At 34.9% G+C, this 17344-nt stretch overlaps 4 protein-coding genes across 5 annotated transcripts; 2 read left to right on the forward strand and 2 right to left on the reverse strand.

Annotated features, from left to right (window-relative positions):
* The first annotated feature begins 28 nt into the window (after positions 1–28).
* On the forward strand, positions 29–1808 carry LOC124452874 (tubulin-specific chaperone C-like). The gene is given in 3 exon segments (XM_047003503.1): positions 29–319; positions 322–602; positions 973–1808. Coding segments are annotated over 3 exon segments (972 nt in total). The 5' UTR covers positions 29–153; the 3' UTR covers positions 1498–1808.
* LOC124452875 (minichromosome maintenance domain-containing protein 2-like) lies at positions 1416–4856 on the reverse strand. Its single transcript, XM_047003504.1, has 5 exons — positions 4805–4856; positions 4644–4689; positions 4486–4549; positions 2972–3045; positions 1416–1745 (listed from the first exon to the last, which is right to left on the reverse strand). The coding sequence occupies exons 1-5, from the start codon at positions 4834–4836 to the stop codon at positions 1647–1649; spliced, it is 315 nt and encodes a 104-aa protein (XP_046859460.1). The 5' UTR covers positions 4837–4856; the 3' UTR covers positions 1416–1646.
* Positions 4857–9913: 5057 nt separating this feature from the next.
* On the reverse strand, positions 9914–13404 carry LOC124453305 (minichromosome maintenance domain-containing protein 2-like). Of its 2 annotated transcripts, XR_006951044.1 has the most exons (5): positions 13144–13404; positions 13010–13070; positions 10700–10758; positions 10321–10613; positions 9914–9978 (listed from the first exon to the last, which is right to left on the reverse strand). XR_006951044.1 is itself a non-coding variant. In XM_047004094.1 (4 exons), the coding sequence occupies exons 1-4, from the start codon at positions 13276–13278 to the stop codon at positions 10437–10439; spliced, it is 432 nt and encodes a 143-aa protein (XP_046860050.1). In that variant the 5' UTR covers positions 13279–13404; the 3' UTR covers positions 10304–10436. The 2 variants fall into 2 exon arrangements, 1 of the variants encoding a protein (XP_046860050.1); XM_047004094.1 differs by lacking the exon at positions 9914–9978 and having other exon boundaries at positions 10304–10613.
* Positions 13405–14724: 1320 nt separating this feature from the next.
* Positions 14725–17304, forward strand: LOC124452757 (neuroglobin-like). Its single transcript, XM_047003364.1, has 3 exons — positions 14725–14981; positions 16358–16586; positions 16933–17304. Exons 1-3 carry the CDS (start codon positions 14833–14835, stop codon positions 17086–17088), a joined length of 534 nt encoding a protein of 177 aa, XP_046859320.1. The 5' UTR covers positions 14725–14832; the 3' UTR covers positions 17089–17304.
* Positions 17305–17344: the final 40 nt, after the last annotated feature.

Here is a 17344-nt window from a genome sequence, read left to right on the forward strand (position 1 = left end):
TGATACCTAATTGTAAAATAACGCAGTTTTCTTAACGCACGTGACAAAGGATAATCTTAAAACTTAGTGTTTTAATTAAGTTATAAGTTTTTACAACTGTCAATAAAATATAATCATATTATTGAGTAATAAAAAAACGAAAATTTCCTTTCAATGTGGAAGCATCTGTTAAACAAAATGGCAGACGAAATGAAAGAACGTTTGGAAAAAAGAAGAGACGAAAGACTGTTGGAGATAGAGAAAAAGAGAAAAGAAAAAGCCGATCAATTGAGGGAAGAGGAAGACCCGAAATTTATTCTTTTGAAATTTACTCGAGAAAAAAGAAGATCAAAGAAATATTACAAAACTGTAATGGACTTCGACAATGTACTTTGCAAGAGAGATTAGACGAAGCGACAAAACAAACTCAAAAGCTTCAGCTGCTCTTTACCGATTCCTTTGCGTTTTTGCCACCTTATGATACTAAAAATATGCAAGCAGAAATAAAGGATTTACAGCGAGACTTGCACGATAAAAAGACTAGCTTAGTTCCAAAGAAAAAGTTTGCTTTTAGCAAGAAACATGAAGTCGTAAATAAAAGTATAACAACTGATAATAGACAGGTAGAAATACACCTGATTTTATACATAAAGATCGAAGAATGGTCTGAGGAGTCTACTGTCGCGTGACTCGCGTCTCTAAGTGGGGGCCTGGGCTGGGGGCGCGTGCTAGCCTCATGTTATTATTTTGAGCTATTTCTTTCATGCAATTGACATGTGACATGTTGCGTATGTTATGCAAGACATTCATATTAATGATGTGATTGACGTTTCGAAAACTTCACACTGATGAGGCGATCTTTTACTGCAAGTTTGTGGTCCACCAAAGTAGCGCAAATTTTTGTCCTCCCCGTAAAATTTGTCTTTTATCTTGTGCCCCTTGTCCCTTTTGTAAATTCTGTTGACGCCATAGGGTGTCTCTTCTTGTTTTCAGGATTCAAGAAAAGGCAAAGTTGTAAAGAGTGAAGAAGGAAACGAAGTGTTAAAAGAGCAAAGTATCATAAAATTTGAGGAAGAGTTGACGGAGAAAGATATTCGCTTTTCTCATATGCAAAATTGTGTTTTGAAACTTTATGGTTCGCCATCAGCACTGCATCTTGAGAAATTAGAATCCTGCAAAGTATTCTGTGGGCCAGTTAGTGGCTCGGTATTCATCAATGATTGTAAAGATAGCGTATTTGTGTTTCCATGCCAACAGTTGCGAATACATAACACAATTTCTTGCCATTTCTATGTTCACGTGACCAGTAGGTCAATAATTGAAGATTCTGCCGATCTTGGTTTTGCAGAGTTCAACTGGTGCTATGAGAACTTGTCCTGCCATTTTCAGCGCAGCAGGCTGGATCCATCCAAAAATAACTGGCAATCCGTGGACGATTTTAATTGGTTAAGAACTGGAGAAAGTTCTCCCAACTGGTTTATTTTAAGCAAAGAAACTAAGGTTTCCTCGTGGGATTAACTCTGTAAAACGAAATTTTTCATGTAGCTACTCATGAAAATGCTGTTCTGCAAAAGATGGCAATGTCATATAGTCGAAATACGTGAAATAATAATGTTTTTAAGCAAGAGATCGCGGTCATCATATATGGTGATGGCATTGTTTTGTAGTTATTCTTCACGGTTGATGGACGACGAAGCGTGCTTATAGTTCGAGTGCAAGTGACAAAATCGTTTCATTTGACGTTTCATCTGGCTCAATTTCTCATTCTGTAAAATATAACGTAATATCAAATGACATGATATACATATTAAAGGACAGCAGAACAAAAATTTTGTTTACTTGTATTATATTTTCTTTAAGGAGTCTTAAAATGACGCTAGACTTTCAGAAGCAGTTTATTCATATATTTTTTCATTCTGAAGTTCATGAACTTTTGTAATGTCCGATTAACACAACCTGTGACGTCATATTGCATTAGGAGAAATTGAATGATCAGGATGTTTGCTGATCTGTTTGTTCGAGCAGACTGAGTTCTTGTCATTTTAAAGTGCTAATTGTATAACATACTTCGTGAGTATTTCATCCTAAAGTTATCGTGAAATTAGAGGACATATATAAATTTGCAGCAACTCATTATGCAATATGACGTCACTAGTGTGAATCCGGACATTACAAAACTTCAATGTCTTGAGAGTGAAAACGGATTAATAAACTGTTTTGCAAAGTCCTCTGTCATTTTACAAGTTCTCTGCAATGAAAATCAAATTTAAATAACAAAATTTCCCCCATGCCTTCGGTCCAGTAATCATTCCAAGAAGCTCAGATAACAGAGAGTTTCAGATTTGGCTACGAGTACGACTACATAACTGGACCGTGAGAGATCTGGGTTCTATAAGCAAGTTGTACTCGTTGTCAAATCTGAAACTCTCTATTATCTTTTTTAAGATTGTTAAAAATATCGTTGCATTTATGTGAAATTTATTCCAAAGCCATCATCAGAGTATATACATAATATATTAATCCTAACACGTTTTTTAATTAAAAACCATGTTAGGATTAATATATTATGTATATTCTCTGATGATGGCTTTGGAATAAAGTCGAAACACGGTACCATCCAGTAAACTGTTATAGTGGCGAGAATATCTCGTCCATACGCAGTTTAAAAGAGATTTTACTCGTCTCCATTCCCTGTGGGCATGGTAGCTCATCAGGTTGAGCGGCGGACTAGAATCCCGAAGGTGCGAGCTCAAATCTCGTCCAAGTCACATATTTTTTCATGTGCATATTAAAAACCGTGTTAGGATTAATATATTATGTTTATGTGAAATAAGTAGCTACAACTCGACATTTTTTGACAGGCGTTTCCATTGTTTTTGTTGCCGTCTTACTGTATTGAAATGTCATTTGTATGTCACGTGTACGTTTTTCTATTGTGCATTCTCTTGATCCATAAAAATTTTCGAAGGATTTCATTTATATTGTTGTTTACCTGAATATTAATGAAAGAGGCCAAAGTGTCGTTTTTAAAATGATGAAATTGTCTCACACCGAGGACAGAGTATCCTAAAGAAAGTTCAGTTTGTAGTGTAAGTGTTTTGAAAACAATAGCCTATAATGTAATGCTATAACCACTCGCCAAGTGATCCCTATAAAAGAAAACAACGTGGACAGCCTATCAAACGAGGCTCCTTTTTCCTCCTACAATAACAGAATTTTTCGCTAAGTAGAGTTGCTTCAAATTTTAAATTATGGTTTATTTAAAGTGAACACATTCACGGCGTTTCCTTTTTTTTATTAAGCAGACTGGAATTGTAATAATAGCGCAAAGTCTTGTGATATTTGCCTATGCGAAATGAAATCTGTGTGAGTTTGGGTGATAAAACGACGATTAGCTGAAGCACAAAAGATCCACACGAGTTGGAACCTTTGATGTACGTGTCCCCCCCACTTTGCTGAAGCAAATTCTAGGCGGACACGCCTTCCAGCGAAATACTTCAGCAAGATCGCAATAGAACATATACATGTTTTTACAAATACATCGTTTTGCACCACAAAAGCTTGGTACCTTATTTTCTTCCCAAGATGATAACTCTTGGTAAAAATTTCGGCAAACTTTTGCTTTAAACGTAAATTACTAGTAAAATAACATTTTCGTGCAATACTGTCCATATTTATTTCCTGAAAGTATCTTGCTGCGAAGTCACGCATGCGTAGTGAAAAAATACGCCTCGATTTTTGCCGAGTGGGTCTTCTGTTACATGTCTAGTCTGTGGCTGAAGGTTGAATATGTAAGATGATACTTCACGTAAACAGGATCTTGACGATTATTTTAAAACCTGGGCACAACATCTGAACCAAAATATTGAATTTTTTTTTAAAAAATGTAAAAAGTGAATGCCATGGTACACTGTAGCTTTTTACTGTTATATCTTAGATATTAAAGTAATAAGGTTTTGCAAAAGATCCGTTAGTTTTGCCACAGTATAGGAATATACAGTAGGGCCACTTCGCTGTGCAACTAGCTGCTGTGTATTGAATTAGTTTACGGGCTGCCGTTTGCCATATCGTCAATCCTATTGGTCACCAAATGCAATTTACTGGCTGCCAATATGGTAATCACATGCGTAATAACATATGCGTGGCACGAAAAAATTCAATGGAGTGGCCCTACTATATGTTCTCTATGCTGTGGTTTTGCTGCCATTCCGTGGACATTTTTTATAAACATCGACGACGTAGATTTCAGTGAATGTACTTGTAAATTGTGAGTGTTTGAAAGTTCGGCTAAGTAAGTAGTTACTTTTTGAAAAGTTTTAAAAATTTGTTAACATTTTCTTCAAAAAATTTTGCTTTCTTTCAATTTCATTGATGGTCGAATTCAAACCATAGTTTTTTGTGTGTTTTTTTCCACTAAAAAGTTTCAAAAACCAACGAAACATAACTATCCTTTATGAAGCAAGATTCAGGCTTCATGCATGTATTGGTCCTAGATAAAAGTATTACCGAGTCTAGCTGTAATGCATTCCTCGTACAGCAAAATGGCAACGACGGCATCATCTTCTGTAACCTTCAAGACATAAATCAGCTGCTACTCGAATTTCAGTGAATTTATAAAGATAATGTAGAAAAGATCTGAAGTTCAGGCAATATATTAAACTTACTTCGCTACGCAAAGACAGCTTGGCATGAGCTTCAGCAATTGATGTCCTACACACGACAAGCGATAAATAAATTATTGACGTCTCTGTATGTAGGAAGTTAAGATGATAGACGAAGTTTAGATGATAAAGGTTTTTTGGCATCAAACAAAGTCAAATCTTACATGGATTTCAAAGCAGGAAGAGGAAAGTTCATTCCATTTGTTAAACCAGAACTTCGCGATCGCCGGCTTGCAACATAAAATCCTTGAATCAAATTTGACGCTTCTCTGCTGAACGACGGTTTTATCTTTGCAGCATATTGAAGGAACTCATAAAAAAAGCATAAAGCTATTTATATAATAAACTGTTCCACATTAATCAAGATTTCAAAGCAACAGGTCCATTTCCTTAGCAGGCTATACAAATAGAATTGTCGACTCAGCATGACTTAAAATTATATGCAATTGTACAAAATATCTTTCAATCTCTTCTACATTTTACTATTTTTTGCTTTAAAACATTAGTTTCATCGATTTTAGAATGTCATAAGAACACAAGGCATTATAAATTGGGAAGTGTTTGCGGGCTCAGATAACTTCAATACCCCCTTTCCCATGGCATTAAAATAAGAAATATTTACAGGGACTCATTTTAGCCCCTTGATTTTTTTCTGATGAGTTTCTGTTTGCTTCCTCATTGTTACACTTTTGTCACACTAGTCTCACACCAGTAACGCGGGAAGCTCATTGGCAGTTGTTCTTCCTAATTCCTCTATATTCAAGTATAAGATGATTTTTGATATTGTAAATCCCAGGTTCCTAGGAGACGCTACATTGGAAGAAATTCAAGCAAAAGTTTAAGTTTGCAAAAGGCCATCACTGCCATTATGTGACAAAATAGAATGTATTATAATTCTTTCTAAACGAAACGTTTGTTCATTTACAAGGACGCATTTCTTATTTACAAGGACACAAAGTGTATACAAACATACCGAGCTCCCCACTGCATTTGCCAATGATGACAACATGCTCATTAAACAATAGTCGATACCTGTTTTGAGTCAAGACACGGTTTTACGTACCTGATAAAATTCTTCATCTGAAACGCAGCTTATAAGTGATCCATCTTCAGCCATTGCAGTACATTTCCGTAAAGTGTTTTGAACAAGAAGATCCTCGGCAAACTGTTCGTCAAATGAATCTTCAGTCATAATGTATACGAGACTGAAGTTGCTGGAAGTAAAATAACTGAGAATAAGGAAAAAGGAGTACACACATATAGAACTTACAAAAAAAAGGGTATATAGCTTATTGATCAACTTTCGTTACGTACTCGACGAAATTCTTGGATAGATGACCGCTTTCCTAGAAAATGCGACAAATTCTAGAGCACGACAACAATTGTGTTTATCAATTACATCGAAGATGAGAGCATATACCGTTGTATTAGGATTGCACTTTGGTCGCTGTTTATCTGCCGTTGGTTCATAACAGGCCCACAGCTTGCAGCTCACTGGAACAGATATCTGATTTTTGTTGTGATTGATAAGTTTCTTAGGGATATCTATTGTAACACATTCCGTTTGAAGTGCTGATGACAAAGAAATTGAAAAAATTATAAATTCACATTTAACGAACGAAAGACATTAGAAAGTATGCACGTATGTGTGCATGTGATTCTTGGTTCTCCCTGAGATATTTCACTGAGATTATTAGTGAAAACGTACGTTTTATTTAAAATAAGTCCTCAATAAATAATAATTCCAAGTTTAATTATGTATGTAGCATTACGACCATAGTTTTAACTCAAAAGATAAAGAGTTTAAATTATAGAGAGTTCGCCGACACAGTTATTTGAAAAAGTAAATTGTCGTGTACGAATCAGAACTTAGATTATCTTGAAATGAAAAACAACTTGAGAATTATTTCTGTCTTCTGTGTTCATTATAAAAAGTTTTGCAATTTAAAAAGTTTGGCAAAAAAAATTACCAAACGAAGTTTTTCTAAGATTTATTTGGTCGTAATTTTTTGCCTCTTGGGATTATATTTACTTTGCCTTATTGTAGTATATTAATAAGGCCATCAGGCTTAAAGATAGATTTTAGTGAGTTCCAACCGTTTTCAAGTTGCGTCATTTCTTTACTCTTCAATTGCTTCAAATTATTGACAAGACAAACTCCATCACTGGCTAACAACAGGCACCCACCTGAAAGAAATAATAACGTCACGTAGCACTCAGCGCTTACTTCAGTCAAAAGAAGTTATGAAGTAAAGAATGACGTAACCTTATTCAGAGGGGAATACACAAGTATAGTTTTGTGGACGTTTGGACCAAAACATACCGTGAATAATACACGTGTTATTGTTCCTCTGATCCGCAGATATGGAAAAACACAGATCATTGCAAGTGGAGTATGAAAGGGAATGACCTGCAAATGATTTTGAGTAAAAGAACAATCTTTGTAGAGGAAGGATATCTTTGGATATGGTTAGAATATGTAGATTTCCTCCCGAAACCTGCTGCTTGCTATTTGAAGAATGCTGGCTCACAAGACTTAACAGAAGAGCCAGCTTTAATCGAATAAAAGTACCACGAGGCGTAACCGAATCTGGAGTGAAAACGATTTGAGTAAATAACGAATCCTTTTTATCAAAGTAAACATTTTATCAAAGAATCCTACCACAAAAGATATAAGCGAGACGTGTAGCAAACGTCCATGGGTATTCACCACATTCTACAAAAAAGAAGAAAATTTTGACTTACAAGGTAAAAATCACTGCTTTGCTAAAGTCATTTCCGATCACTTCAAAATGTTTCTTTGTGCCTACATTCAATGACTTGTTTTTTTGGCAGGTATAGTTCTTACAACAAAAATTTAAGTGCAAATTAGCAACCTGGGGCCGGTTGCACGAAGCTTGGATAGCGTTATCCATTGGATAGCAATTTTTTTAAACTTTTATAAAACCTTTTAAAAAGCAAGAAATATATGATTCGAATTGAGCAATCACTGAAATGAAATATTGTTTCGAAGTTTACAAAATTTCTTTGTCGTAAGAAAAATAAAACACCTTTTTTAAAAGTTTGAAAATATTTGCTATCCAATGGATAACACTATCTGGGCATCGTGCAACCGGCACCTTACGGTTGGCTCCAAATGTTTATAAATAATACTTTTGCCTTTCAGAGCAATTGACCCTGTAGCATTTTTATGTGGTTCAAACCTTGATAGAGAGTTCGTATTGTTGATATCCTCTTCAAGTTAAATGAGACATTCAGCATAGAATAGTTGACCTGAAACAAATGTAGCAACACGCAAATGTCCACGAACCTTACTGAGAAAGAGAAAATTCAATGATTTGATGTGTGAATTTGTCAAGATATTTGTCAAAATCTAGGAGTCTTTGACTACATAGAATGTGATTATATGAAATCATTTAAGATACGTAAGTACATTTAATCAAAACATAAAACTCAGCTCGATTTCTTGTAGCCAGTAGTCAATGAATCCGGGGGAAGAGAGCATCTAATGTCGTTGGTGTACGTGAAAAGTGTTGGTGAAAACAAAATTCATTTGTTGCGTACCTTTGTTAGATTGTTAACCTGGAAAAAGTACAATTTTCCTTGAACATGAATCACTTTATATCAAATTCGGAGATTACGGAAAACATGTCGAGAGATACTCACTTCAAATATTATATCAACGTGAGTGGAAGGCGATGTGAAACTTTTTCGATGAGGAATCAAAGAAAATGAATAGATCGAGCCAAGTTGAACATCATCGAGAAGCTCATCTATAATGAAGATGAAAGAGAGTTAAAGGTAAAAGATGATATTTTGATAAAGAGGAATACTCATATACCTCTTACACAAACCAAAATCGAACGATTCAAATAACACGTTGAACTATAGCTCTTTAATTGATCACAACTCACAATACGAAGCTTGCAGTGTTCTATTGAAATAATGAAATAAAAATTTACATAGTAGTAATATGATACAGTGATTGTTTATACAATTCTGAGTATATCATAAATATTACAATGAAATGATGTGTGTATTTACACACTGAATATAGTGTTAAAAATTTGAACGTTGGAATAAGGGTTAGTGTTGTTCATTAACATATAACTGACACTAATCTCAACATTCAAGTTTTTGGTTTTAACACTATATTCAGTTTGTAAATACACTCATCATTAATTCTAACAAATATTTCATAGTATTTTTTATATATAATCTACTCAGAATTGTATAAACAATCACTGTAAAAAATAATGCCTTAAAAACGCAATTGCCTCATGTTGTAAATGGTTAAAAAGTTTTAGAGTTCCCAAGAGTACTAAAAACAAAGTATAGATACTCAAAAGTTCTGAAACCCATAAAACCCAAGACCATGAAAAATCAAGAGAAAACCAAGATTGTTTTAGAATCAAACCAAAAAGTTCTGAAATAAACTGTCATAGAAGTTTGAAACACATTACGCATAGTTTTTACTCGAGTTTTCTTTCCTAGACGTAGAAATTTTTAAACTTTTTCATTCCATACATATTTTGCTTCTGGCATACTTATGCTATCGTCAATCTCTTTTGTTTGTTCTGTTATGTATCACATGTGACCATAAATTAATCTGCATGTAAATGCATGATGTATATCATTTACTCTGTACTGAAAATGGCGTACGTCTGCCGAAACCACTGAACTGAAATCAACTGGAAGGTAACCTTTTGAAGCATTACAAAATTTACAAAATTTGAAGCAGACAATTAACTAGTCCCAGTCTTTTCATGCACGGTCAAAACAACGATTTTGGCTAATCCAGAATTCGACTCTCAGACACGCGTGTCTATGGGTAAAATTTTGATTCATACAAGTAAAGGCGTGTTTATCTTAGGGTAGTCTTCCAGTTATAGATTTAGTTTAATGTCCCAAACAGATGTACAATAAAAAAGGTTTAAACTAATTCGTCGTTAATTGTAAACACTAAATTCTCGTAACATTTTATAAATTGACGTAATTGACGTAACATTTTATAAATGAAAAAAACGCACAAAGAGCAAGAGGACACACAAGTTGAAATGATATGTTGGATAACTTACCACCAAGAATTCTACAGGAAATGTCTTCATCCAAAGGCAAACCACATTCAGTGCAAATCATATCACTGAAATAAAGATATAAAGCTTTAATTCCATTCATTGTTGGATCTTTCATTTGAGAATGTGACTGACAACGATTTCGGAAATCTTGAGGTGTCCGAATATGATCGCACCTCTGAAATTCGTTCGAGAATTTATCAAATCCAGTTCCAAATTCAAAGCTGCATAAACTGTTTTTACATTCAAAGCAACTGGTCTTTCTGCAAAAAAATTGAGCATAATGTCGTTTTTCACAATCAATGGGAAAAATTGGTCACTGCCGCAAGGATTCTCAAGTCAACACTTAAAATTATCATCAAATTTTCTATTTCTTTAACAAGGAATATATGAATCATGTGATCATTGTGACAATGTGCACACATTTCACAAGTTGAAAATAAACGAAAAGGACGAGGATTACTAAACTGATGGAAGATTTCATTCAATTTCTTTTTCGTAACCTCGAACCTAATTCCCTAAAAACTTCCATAAACCCTCGTCTTCGAACCAAACTCCCTAACATCCCCAATAAAGCCTCGTCTCAAATCTTTCTATCTACTAACATGTAAGATTCTGGAGTCGTCATGTCGATGACCAGACCAATGGTGGAAAATAACGGCATTTCTCCACTGTTGGTTTCCATGATTTCTTTTAACGAGGACAATGAAGAACAACTAAATTAAAAGCAAATGCAATGAACGTTGTATTTGTTCAAGGTAATAAAGTGCCAACGCAGACCGCTGGATTCTTGCCTGATGTATCGCGGTAAACATGTATATCGAATTTGAGGATTTATTTGAGATATTGACGTGACATGACGGTTCCAGTTGAGCGTTCGAATACAAACAAAACAGGCCTGAATGTAAATAAAAAAGATCTTGTACAACTTGTTTTCGATGAATTAATATCATAACTAAATTTACTTGAGTAAATATATATCACCTCTTGGAATAATTGTTTCGCCTTTTGTGGATGGTTACATACTATATTGCCAAGATGAGCTGAATGATGAGAGAAAGTTAGGTTGACAACGAAAGAAAAAAGTTGCTTTGTTAAAACTACGGACTTGTCTATTAAAATGAAGACACCGCGAAAATCAATATCAGAAAATAAAATCACAACAAATTCAAAAATTATTCGTAAATGTGACATTTCACATCATCAGCTAAACACCAGGGACCGAGGAAGATCGATCACGGATAATTCAAGGAGCAAGGGAGGGTGTATTTATATCATCATATGTTATGACTGTCATAAAAATTTAATTCAATGGAAACTAATTAAGTAGAACAAGCATATAAGAATATTTCCCCCATAAAACTTGTGTCTGAGTCGACCACGATAACTTATTCAACAAGTTATAGAATCATGCAAATTCCTGTCGCTCCTTGTGCTAGACTCAGTTTATAGTCTGATAGCTCAGTTTCCCGATCGTTAAAAGCAGGATTACTGTAACTGATCGTACCTAATAAATTCAAGCTCATAAAAATAACATGCATTGCGGCCTAGATCACCTACATAGCAAGCGAGATTTTTTCTTGAAAGACAGAACGAGCAGTTTGTCCCTTTTCCCCTGCTTAAGACCACGCAAAAAAAGAGATAGCGAGATTTAAGTGATTTTTAACAGGCGCTACATACAAGTTAAAACATAAGTAGTATTCTCAATATGAATGATTGATTAAGAAATGAGGTTATGAGGAAGAGTTATAACCATCTGCACTAACAGTATTATAGTAACGTCTCAATTCTAATTGGTTTAGAAAAGTGCAATTTCAAGAAATTCCAGTAATTCAGACTTCGACTAAAAGTGTGGAACATTTACGCTTGTTGAGTCTTTACGTGGAAACAGTTCTATTTTCGCAAGTTTGGAAAAAAGAAATGCAAATGTGCTCGGATTTTGTCAAGTAAATAGATTGTTTCTCATATAATTTTATGAAATAAAAGCAAAAAAGCGCGTGCGATGAGTGGTCTTTTGCTGTTTTTGGTATTGGTCTGTGCATATCGATCTTAAGAGAATATTACAAAACAATCACGAATACATGTTAGAAGAAAAATTAAAACGTTTGTTTTGATCTCTCCTGTTTCGCATTATTGTCATTTTATAACAATAGATGTTTTTCGTGTTTGCACTGGCTTATGTAAATCTTGGAGAAGTTTGTGAGAATCTTCGAGCAGGCTCAACCTAAACCTACGGTCTCGGGCTTGCAGAGATCTGCTTTTGAGTTCTCCAAAAGGTCTCCTCGGTTTGCATAAGTTTGCGCAAAAAAGCCAACATCTTTATTTGTACGTGTTTCTTAATTTGTGTGTATTACTAAGCCCTTAATAACCGAGCTCGAGGCCTTTACGGAGAAATATCGGACAGAACTTTTTCTGTATAGACCGAGCCTGTAGGGCGAGGATTGTACAAAAAGACAGAGGTCAGATATTTCTCAGTAAAGACCGAGAAAGCGAGGTTATTAAAAGGTTTATTATATGGCATTATTTGACCTGAAACGAGGCTTGCTTGCTTTCTCGTCCTTGCTGTTTTTTACCGGTTGGCTTTCACTCTTCTAGTTTTCGTACAAAAAAAATAAATCGTTTCAAGTTGTATCGTCTGGATAGTTTAACTGTTTTTTTCTTTTGTTTATTTTGCGTTTTGCAGTTTGCATTACGAAGTTTGTTTACATTTGACTGTAAAATTACGCATTTTGGACCGTGGTCGATTACGGGAAAACAATGGACCGACAAAAATGTTTATGAGCCAATCAAACCGCGCCATTTGGCCGGAAGTGACGCTTGCCATATAATAATAATGAGCAATAGCGTGGCTCCTCAAGTAATTTGGAAAAACATGCACTTCAACATGTTTTTTATCCAAATTGCAATCGAAATCTCGCTATTACATATACAAACACCTCGCACTTGCATCTCAAGAAAGTTCGTTAATTACGTAGAGGCATTCAACCACAGAACTATAACAAAAATATCTACTAAATTCAGTGGGTGATTTGACATCTTTGGCATTCATGACGCGTATTTAAAGTTTGAGGTAGCTGGGAATCTATTGCCGAGTCATTTGAATAACACACTTAACGGAAAAAAAACAGCTTCATAGTCTCAGTCTCGTCAAAGGTCTCGTAACATATCCAATATTTTTCTTAATGAATAACACTGTCTGGAGTTATACAAAAAAAAAAGATAAACAATGCAGTTTCATCTCATTTGCCAACAAAATCGAAACCACTTTAAACCAGAAATAATTGAAATGCTAACCGTCATATTCCAATAGATATCCGACATCCACATTTAATACAAGTGTAAAAATTTTTCTTTCCTATTGAATAAACACAAATTCACGCTTTTTAGCTGGATACATTGACCAGTTGTTGTGAAATTCAAATTCTTACCATTTTGCAGTCGGACGTTTCTGTATCGTAAAAATTACACTGTTCGCGTAAGCTTTCCAGAGCACCAGATATCAACAACCAGTTAAAGGCAGCTTCCTCCGGACAAACTTCATCTTTGTTTATAGCATCGTCCATTACTGATCACAGAACGCAATAAAAATAACGTTGTTGATGCAAAAACAAGCCTAATAAATATCATACATCAGTAAAAACAATTCACAAAGTAGTTTGTGAATGAAAACATGAACTCCTCGACAATTATTTCACACTGAAAGGCCCACAATAGTTTTCAAAGCAAGAAAACGATAAAACTTTGTTTTTCTATTAAACAATGAACTTGACTGAGATAAATTTCCCGCCACAATTTCTTGCCTTGAAAATTGAATTCCATCGCTCAAACGTCGTTTTTAAATAACCAAACACCAGTGGGAAATCAGTTTTGGAGGGGAAGGGGATTTCGAAAACACAACACACCAAACAATTGAAGAAATAGGTTCTTCTCAAATCTCTAGAACATTTCTAATCCAAATAATACAATTCAGTAGATACTTGATTTTCAACAAAATTATATGATCGATCCACTGAAAACTGCGATCGCTGAAGGCTGTCTAGCTTGTCTTAAGGTTTTATATAATAAAACAAGCCCGAAACGAGAAAACAGCTGAAGGTTATCATGTTTACCCATGATCTACCAAGTGGAATTGTCTAAAGATACGACATTTTTCAGAATTTCAGTATATTCAAATAAATAAATTTTTTTCACTACTTTCTCGCCATTTTCATGAAAGGTAAAGGGGGCAGCTCTCCCACCAAGATTTACGCCACTATTTGCCACAATTCAAGGCTTGATTCAAAAGCTTTGCATAAATCATTCCCAACACTTGCCATAAATCATGTCTTGCATTTTGTCTCGTTTGTCAGTGAGATAAACGTTATGAATAAATCCGTCTTGATACCAACAAAAGCCCCGTCACTAACATGATAAACGAATAAAATAGAAAGTCATTCGCTTTGACTAATTAATTTAAAAGTAGAGTGAGTGATAAACAATGCGTTGATAACGTAATAGAGAAGCTGCTCTGTTCTTTTATTTTCATTGTTGAGAGATGGACGTGGTTATTAAAAATCACAATCGATGTCTCGTAAGCTTGCACTCGAACGAACAAAACTTGAACGTACTACGTTAACTCTGGTAAACACCGCATTAGTAAAATACAGAAATTCTCAAAAGTTTCAAAAGTAAGTCAGAATAACATTAAAAAACTCGTTTGACTTAATTAATTTGAAGATGAGATGATTTGGACAAATACGTTTTTATCTTTTCCACATTCAATAAATAGCGTTATTTTTGTAAAAAAAAATGAACAAGAGGCATCGCATATTTACTTTATACATTAACAATGAGATTTATTCAACTTTTTACCGCAAACACAACTGAACAAATTCATCGCTACTGACATATTTGCAAATTTGAATTAACAGATTGCATATTGCCGTGTTTTAATTGAAGCAGTTGCTATGGTGACATGTACACTGGCGATTAATTACCCGTTTTTGACGTTTGTGGGCCGGGCATCGCGTAATGAGAAGCTGTGAAAGGCAAAGTTAAGCATACTGCATAGATAAAAACATCACAATGCTGTAAAACGAGTCCCGAATAAACTGAGGCAGTGAATCACAGAATAAGGAATGGGTTGTCAGTCCTCGCGAGAAGCACCGAAAGGTAATACTTGTAAGGAGCGCTCGGCGATCTCTTGCAGTAACAAAAAGATAGTTCAAGACACATGGAAAAGTCTATTTCCCGATCGCGAAAAAATCGGCATTGCAATCTTCATGAGGTGAGGGCGAAATCTTTTAAATTGAGCAGTCTACTGCGTGCAGGTCATGTTTCTCGTCTGGTCTCACTTTCATTTCGGTGCATAAATTGAAGCACATTATGTTCTCAAACTTTAAGTGAATAACGGCGTTAATTAACAACATTTAAGAATAGACAATCCTTACATGGGAAAATAGAAATGTACATTTGCTATATTTGATGAAAAAATAGATGACGAAGAACGAATGGTAAATCTTATTGACTAAATACAATCAACAACGGTTGATATCTTTACTACCATCTTAGCAATGTATATATGTGCTTATTGTGATTATAAAGCGATGGCCAATAGGCGAATAATCGTATAATGTTCAGATGCAGCATTTATCAAATCGTTCTAAGATAAAATGCTTCCACCTTATCCTCAAACTTTTCATTCATAAGAGATGTGCTCTGGATATGAAAACAATCTTAAAAAAAACGTAAACAGTTTAAAATCCGGTCTGACGACTTTTAAATTACCAGCGCATTTTTTTAATACTCCGGCGTAGGCGAGAGAGATGAGAAATGGACACCTTAATTGCTGTGATGCAGTCAGCCAGAGGTTTTAGTCCCTGGTACATGTAAATTTCACGTTATCGTTCATTTTATTTAGACATCTATTGTTTTCAGTGAGCGAAAAATTAAAAAATTAAATAGTTGTTTGATCAAAATACGCCAGAGGTTTTATTGATGGTCGTATTTTTTGTCGCAAGTGTAACAATGGTAAAATTTGATTTGACCATAAGAATTATCTTCCATCCATTGGAGCGGAATTCATTTAGGTTAGAAATTTTTTCACCAATAGCAAGCAAAGGTTATGAGTAAAAAAACAATTTCTCTATGCATTGGAGTACGCAAAGCGTGGTGTGTCAAATGTACCTTGACACAAGTAGACATTTCGTTTGAATAACATTTATGATTAATTATCGGACACCGGAGGTAGCGCCTGAGCAGGCATCTGGTTAAGTTATTGTCGATAGAAATTCACAGATTACATGACAAAATTCCACTTCTGTGTTAATTATTATACACCAAAAGCCAGCAGTTTCCCTCTTTCTGAGTAAATATAAACAGTATAAAAATAATAAATTGTTTTTATGTGACATCTGCATCGAAGAGAATACCGATTTTTGCACGTCACTACAAAAAACGTGTTTCTGTAATCAAAAGATTGCCTTCAAGCTCTTAATTGAAAAGTTAACATAAGAATTGTATTTCAACTCTTCAAGTAATGGATTTCGGGTAATTAAAGAAGTCTTAATGTTTTATTAACGCATAAATATATGATTGGATTCCACATGACGCACATTCGTCTCTCACATAAGATTCTAACTCGCTATGTTTCCACCCGTTAAGGTTATTCGAAGAAGTTCCCGAAGCTAAAGGATTATTCTACAATTTCAAGGATCTGTACAACAAAGACGAAGTATTTCAGGGCCTTCATGAATTAGATCACGTTGCTACAGTGATGAACGAGTTGGGGACTTGTATCGAGTTATTGGACGACATAAACAGGTTTAAGAACTCCGCTCAAGGACTGGGGAGCACACATAAACTCGTGGGGGTTAAGTCTGAGCATGTAGTGGTAAGTAAGTTAGTCTGAGCATGTAGTGGTAGCCATATTTAAACAACGTGAGAAGATTTCTATATGAAATTTAGCAAACACGAGTTTTTGCCCAAAACCGTTCTAAGGCAGTCTTGTCATCCTAATAATTTTTAGTCCGAAGAGTAAAATGTATCATCCAAAATAAATGCGAGAATAGCAGTTTGTTATATAAAACCTATATAAAAACTGAAAAAGTGGATAGTCCAATATGGCCGCCACCAGGCTTCAAGTCAAGCACTAAGTTGTGTTATCCAGTTTTATACATATCAGTGATAGTACTGTGGTGCTCAATAAGTTTGACGGTGAAATTTTTCATCTGTTCTAGATGTTCGGAAAAATAATCGTCGAGCTTTTCGCAGAACACTTCAAATCTTCATGGACAATTGAAAACGAAAACGCTTGGAAAGAATTTTTTGCTTTGTTATCAGACAACTTCGCAATTGGCCTAAACGTTGACAACAACAACGACAACGGCAAATGAGACAAAGACAACAGAAAATCCGTAGTTCTAAATGCATAATTGATGAACATAATGCGCGTTGATAACGTGCAAAATATGCCCGGTGCATAATTAGACACTTTCAACTACTGACATTCGCAAAAATTATTTCACGTTCTATTCAAAACAAAGTTAGTGCCTTGTTTGTTGCCAAAAACATGGCGATCGTAAAACCAGTTGTGCTTCTAATCAAAAAGTTAGTGCCCTGTTTGTTGCCAAAAACATGGCGATCGTAAAA

The sequence above is a fragment of the Xenia sp. Carnegie-2017 genome, unplaced genomic scaffold, assembly GCF_021976095.1.
Source record: "Xenia sp. Carnegie-2017 unplaced genomic scaffold, XeniaSp_v1 HiC_scaffold_25, whole genome shotgun sequence".
Taxonomy (NCBI): Eukaryota; Metazoa; Cnidaria; class Anthozoa; order Malacalcyonacea; family Xeniidae; genus Xenia; species Xenia sp. Carnegie-2017.

What these genes read in the sequence shown, in the direction of transcription:
- LOC124453305 (XM_047004094.1), bottom strand. Translation starts at nt 13,278, where the DNA reads ATGGACGATGCTATAAACAAAGATGAAGTTTGTCCGGAGGAAGCTGCC. An exon ending in AAACGTCCGACTGCAAAATG is followed by an intron (nt 13,071 to 13,143) that starts GTAAGAATTTGA and finishes TTTATTCAATAG; the next exon opens with GAAAGAAAAATTTTTACACT. An exon ending in ATATCTATTGGAATATGACG is followed by an intron (nt 10,759 to 13,009) that starts GTTAGCATTTCA and finishes CTCATCATTCAG; the next exon opens with CTCATCTTGGCAATATAGTA.
- LOC124452875 (XM_047003504.1), bottom strand. Translation starts at nt 4,836, where the DNA reads ATGAACTTTCCTCTTCCTGCTTTGAAATCCAT. An exon ending in AGCTGTCTTTGCGTAGCGAA is followed by an intron (nt 4,550 to 4,643) that starts GTAAGTTTAATA and finishes TATGTCTTGAAG; the next exon opens with GTTACAGAAGATGATGCCGT. An exon ending in ATGCATTACAGCTAGACTCG is followed by an intron (nt 3,046 to 4,485) that starts GTAATACTTTTA and finishes AACTTTCTTTAG; the next exon opens with GATACTCTGTCCTCGGTGTG.
- LOC124452757 (XM_047003364.1), top strand. Translation starts at nt 14,833, where the DNA reads ATGGGTTGTCAGTCCTCGCGAGAAGCACCGAAAGGTAATACTTGTAAG. An exon ending in GGCATTGCAATCTTCATGAG is followed by an intron (nt 14,982 to 16,357) that starts GTGAGGGCGAAA and finishes CCACCCGTTAAG; the next exon opens with GTTATTCGAAGAAGTTCCCG. An exon ending in TTAAGTCTGAGCATGTAGTG is followed by an intron (nt 16,587 to 16,932) that starts GTAAGTAAGTTA and finishes CATCTGTTCTAG; the next exon opens with ATGTTCGGAAAAATAATCGT.